Source organism: Podarcis erhardii (genome assembly GCF_964252035.2).
Source record: "Podarcis erhardii genome assembly, chromosome: 17".
In the NCBI taxonomy this organism is placed as follows: Eukaryota; Metazoa; Chordata; class Lepidosauria; order Squamata; family Lacertidae; genus Podarcis; species Podarcis erhardii.
In genome coordinates, this window is record NC_138515.1 from 2,322,475 (window position 1) to 2,327,686 (window position 5,212).

The following is a 5,212-nucleotide window of genomic DNA, read 5'->3' on the forward strand; positions in this document are numbered from 1 at the left end:
AGGAGAATTACATGAAGATGATGTACAGATGGTACACAACACCAGTGCAGTTAGGGAAAATGTACAAAACTAGTTCAAATATATGTTGGAAGTGTAAGGAAAAGGATGGGACATTTTATCATATGTGGTGGGATTGTAAGGTAATTAAAAAAAAAAGGGAAATGATATACAATGAACTGAAGATAATGTTCCATTTAACATTTGTTAAAAAGCCTGAAGCAGTTTTATTAGGGATTGTAGGGAATGATCTGCCAAAAAAGCTGAAAAACATCTTCATGTATGCGACAACGGCCGCGAGAGTTCTGGTAGCACAAGGATGGAAGACTGAAGAAACCCCAACTAAAGAATCATGGCAAGAAAAATTGATGGATTATGCAGAACTGGCAAAACTGACATACAACCTACGGGACAAGGATAACTGTGACTTTAAAGATGAATGGGAACCCTTTACAAAGTATTTGAAGACACAACAAAGCGAACTGGACTCCTTGGCTGGTTTTGAATAAACATTCACGAACTTTTTATTGATAATAATCAGCTAAATAGTTTGAGGATTTATACAACTGTGTAACATGCAGAAAACAGCATTTCTAGAGAAATCAAAGACTAGAACTGAGGGAAGTCGGGGGTGGGGGTGGGTGGGTTCTGTGGGGGGAGGGAGGAAAAATGGGTGGGGGAATAAGGATGATATGTTTCTGGATAATATGTTTTGTTTTAATTTTTAATAAAAAGTTATTTAAAAAGAGACTACAGTTCCCATAATCCTCTGGGGAAGCCATGTGTTTTAAATGTATAGGGCGAATGGGACCAATATCCCACCCGCATTTCCTTGTGTCTCCTAGATTTCTCCCCTGGCAGAGGACAGTAGTTTCCTTGCTGCAACCCCTTTCATTATGGAGAGGCCTAAATCAGCAACAGATTAATTACCATTATGTGACCCCTTCTCCTGGAACACTCCCCCCGTTGCCCAGCTCAGCCAGAGGAGGGAGCCTTCCACAAGGAGGCAGAAGGGGTGGGCAGAGCGCTGCCTCTTGCTTTTTTGCCGCCTGAAGCAGGTCCTTTGTCCTGCCTCCCCAGTGGGCCGGCTCTGATTATGTGGACCAGAAAGCCTGCAACTTGCGTGGGGCTTTGCGTTCTGGAATCGCACCTAAAGCCAAAATCGCGTGTAGTCAAAACATATGGGGTGCAATGGCATGCCAGCCTGCCAAAGTCTTTTCCCCGCAATCCTTTCAACCCCATTCTTTTAATTTAAAAAAACCACACACAAAAACCACCGCTGAGCGCAGAAAGCTGAAAGCGTGCAAGTTAAATGCACTTAAATCGCGGGATTGCTGTACTTTATACCAAAAGTGACTGGCAAGCTATGCTCCCGAGTTTTGCTTTTGTGTTTATTGCTCTTCCGCGGAAAAACCAACAAAATACATTAAAAACAAAAGCAAACCCCAACCCTGCACACATTGGGTATATTTGCCTCTAACCTTCATAAGAGCCTGTTGCCCGGCGCTGCTACAGCTAAAGCTGGTGGATTCCGAAGGATCCTCCCACGTGGGCTGGCCGCTCCCTGGGATCCACCCCCGGGGGGAGGAGGGGGAGGCGGCGGCGGCGATGGAAGGAGCGGCGGCGGCGGCCGGAGGGAGCGCTGTGTCCCGGCCAGGCCTCGCCTTGTATCCGGCGGAAAAGCAGCAGCATTGCGCCCGCGGAGGAGGGGGCGGGCTGGGCTCTCGGACGCCTGGGTCCCTTGGAGGGAGGCGTCGCGGTGCCCCCTTTCCTTGTTTCCAAGAGGGGCGGGCATTCCTGCTGGGGCCTCCTTTCCGGGGGGGGCAGTAGTTTCCCGGACTAGGTGGGGGGGGGGGCAGCGCCGGGATCGCGGGCGAGAGCGAGGGGAGGGGGGATCAGGCCCCGGCTGCCCCGGTGGGGCCTCATCCTGCCTGGAGGAAGCTCCGCTGGGCGCCGCGGGACTCGCTGCTGCGTCAAGACGCCTCTGGCAAGCGCCTTTCCGGAAAGAGGCAGGAGGGGCAAAGGCGGTAGAAATGGGTTTCCCCGGTTGCAGATCGAAAGGGAATTTAAATTAAAAGTGCGATTAGGATCCGGCAGGTTGGGCACTCTTGCTGGGAGGGGGGGGCCGGGGGCCGGAGGCCCTGCTCACTTGCCAGGGTCCTGCTGAAGGGACTCTAAGCGCAGACCCACCACATGCATTTGAATGAATTGCGCGTGTGCTAAGTTGCATTTCCAGAGCTGCTGGGAAATCAAGGTGGTGGGTTGCAAGGGTTTCACCCGCAAAGTATTATGGGCACTTTGTAGCTTTGTGAGGGGTAAGCTGCAGTGCCCAGGATTCTTTGGGGAGAGAAATGGGGATAAGTTGCCCTTTAATGCTTTTTGACCACTAACAACTGCAAATAGGACAGAATGGTGACTGAGTGGGGTGGAGGGAAAGAGGTAGGAAGGCCTTGAATGAAATCCACATGCCCTGGACCCCCTCCTCTTCTAGTTATAACACATCTTCCCTGCTTCCCTGAGGCAACCCCCCCTCTAAAAATAGTAAGCGAAAGAGATCTGCACAAAAGTGGCCCCCTCTGCCCTCCACCCTGCAATTTGAACATTGGTCTTGAGTTTTCTCCCATCCACAGTCATGGAGAAGCAGGGATTCTAATCCGTGTCAGAGTTCCACAGTCAAAAACCAGGGACTAGAAGCTCTCCCAGAAATATTAAACTTAAGAATACAAAGGTGACTTTGAATAGAGAGTCTCTTGTTGGAAAGGTAGGCTGGGGGGGGGATTTTATTGTACGTTTTATGCTCCTTATCGCTACCCCCAACATCAGTGAGCTGAGGATTCCTTTCCCATCATCATCATTGGCCCAGATTGCGCTGGGCTCCCTGGCCCCTGACCCTGAGCCCCGCAAAGAAGGGATCAGCAAGAAACTGGATGTGACGGAGGACATCTTGCATGTGTGAGTATTGGCCAGGCGCCCCCTTCTACAAGAGGCAAGGTGTGGCGACAGTCGGGGCAGATGGTGGGCCCTGAGTCCCCTGTGCAGCCTGCAGGAAGGTCTCCTGCACAAGCTGCCGGAGGATGAGAGACAAGGTGGCGCCGTAATGGATGGCGTGTTGGACTTGAACCAGGGTTTAAACAACAACAGTTTTATTATTTGTACCTTGCCCATGTGACCAGGTTGCCCCAGCCACTCTGGGCAGCTTCCAATAAATATAAAAACATAAAACATTTAAAACTTCCCTATACAGGGCTGCTTTTAGATGTCTTCTAAAAGTTGTATAGTTATTGATCTCCTTGACATCTGATGGGAGGACGTTCCACAGGGCGGGTGCCACCACCAAGGAGGCCCTCTGCCTGGATCTCTGTAACCTCATTTCTCACAGGAGGGAACTGCCAGGAGGCCCTTGGAGCTGAACCCTTTTGAATGAGTCTGTTTATTGGCCTGACCCACCCTGCAGGGCTGTTTTGAGCATAACTTGGAGGAAGAGTGGGGTGCAAGTAAAAGAAAGTGGTGTGCTGAGCAAGACGTGTGTTTGGATCCTTGTGCTTCTGCACACAGGACAACTTCCTGGGGGTGTAGGAATCTGCCTACCATCCATTTAGCACCATCTGCACTTTTTCAGGTGGACAGAGAGGCGTAGCTCCCAGACCTGCCAGGGATTGACCATCTGCATGCAAAGTGGCTGCTCTCCCACTGAGTTGGGGCCCTTCTGCACCCCGACCTTCTGTTGTCTCCCCTTGCTGACTTAGCTGCCAAAATCACTCATCTCTCACAGCACTCCCATAACATGATGCTCATCCCTCGGATGTATCACAAACGCCTTGCTCTTGCCTTCAGAGCCCTTTGTGGCCATGCTCTCCCATCCTTAGGACAGCATTCTTGTATCCTGAGACATCTCTGCCTGTGAACTTTGCTCCTCAACCTCTAGACGTCTCCTGTTCCCCGAAACAACTCTGCCTTTTCCTCTCTGGTGCCCCATATGCCTGGTACCCCCTCTCAGCATCCTCCTCGCTTATTTCCTTCAAGCCCTCCCTCCCATCAGCTTTCCCATGAAGCCCTTGGAGCAGGGACACTGCAGCAGCCAGGCCTCTAACTAAAGCTCAGCACTTGTCAGTCAAATCAAATCATCGCCTCCTTCGCCTGCCCCCACATTCCTCTCGTTCCCCATTTTAGCCAAATTTTAAACTGTAAGCCTGTCAGGGCAGAGATCTATCGCCTCGTATTTTCTGCAAAGTGCTATACAAGCTGATGATACTATATAGAGGAGGAGGATAATAAGAATAATTCCTCCCTCTCTGTTGAGTACTTTGCATTCAGGTGGTGGTATGATAAGAATAAATTAATTAAGTGGAACAGTATATTTTCTGACATCCAAATGTATTGGACCAGGTGCCCAGTGTCTGCCAAGAGTAAAAGGGAAGCTCAAGGACTGGAATAGAATGAGGATATTGGCAGAAGGAGTGGTATGTTCATTGGACTCTTAAGTGTAGTGCAAGTGTTGAAGTTTTATGTTTCAGTCTACACAAAATACATTTTTTTTATTTTTTTGCAGTCGATGGAGAGCGGATGAAGCCCGGATTCTACGTGTGTCCATCAGCTCCTTCCTGGAGCATCTCTGCCTGGTGGTGGAAACTATGGATCTGTTTGGGCCTCCTGTGGCTTGATAGATGGTTGCAACAGGAAGCTTCCCAATAATCTTGGCTGGACTCTGGACTTGCCCATGGGCTACTGATGTCAGAGGAGGCGCTGAACATGCCATCTTTAGAGCCAAGATGTCGCTTTGTGTTCTGGACATACTCTTGGACATTGATAGATTTTGGGTGCTGAGAACCAGGCAAGCCTGGGACTGCCTTGATATAAGACAGATATTGGGCGGTAGTTCTTCAGTTGAGTCTTTTCAGTCTCTGTCTTCGGTATAAGTGTGATGTAAGCCTCTTTCCACGTGTCAGGTGCTTCTTTCCCCTCAAGAATTTCATTACAGACTTCCTTCAGTGGTTGTATTAGCCATTCTTTTAAAGTCTTGTAGTATTTGGAAGTCAGTCCATTGGGTCCCGGACAATCTCCCAGGACATTCTATACAAGATCTCAAAGTAGCTGTTCTATTACAAAGGAATTTCAGAAATAGACTGGAAAGAGAAGCTGCTGAATTGCAACTTATTACCAAACTTAAAACCATGGAGAGACCTGGTCTGAACAAAGACATTGGATTCTTATCTCA

At 49.3% G+C, this 5,212-nt stretch overlaps 1 protein-coding gene across 1 annotated transcript; it reads left to right on the forward strand.

Moving 5' to 3' along the window:
- The first annotated feature begins 1,507 nt into the window (after window positions 1-1,507).
- On the forward strand, window positions 1,508-4,852 carry LOC309331972 (EKC/KEOPS complex subunit LAGE3-like). Its single transcript, XM_081844581.1, has 3 exons — window positions 1,508-1,664; window positions 2,821-2,949; window positions 4,547-4,852. Exons 1-3 carry the CDS (start codon window positions 1,606-1,608, stop codon window positions 4,656-4,658), a joined length of 300 nt encoding a protein of 99 aa, XP_081700707.1. The 5' UTR covers window positions 1,508-1,605; the 3' UTR covers window positions 4,659-4,852.
- The last annotated feature ends 360 nt before the right edge of the window (window positions 4,853-5,212 follow it).

Excerpts from the sequence above, each read along its gene's own strand:
- LOC309331972 (XM_081844581.1), top strand. The coding sequence starts at position 1,606 with ATGGAAGGAGCGGCGGCGGCGGCCGGAGGGAGCGCTGTGTCCCGGCCA. Across the intron at positions 1,665-2,820 it reads TCCCGGCCAGGCCTCGCCTT|TGAGCTGAGGATTCCTTTCC; the intron begins GTATCCGGCGGA and ends CCCCAACATCAG. Across the intron at positions 2,950-4,546 it reads ACGGAGGACATCTTGCATGT|TCGATGGAGAGCGGATGAAG; the intron begins GTGAGTATTGGC and ends ATTTTTTTGCAG.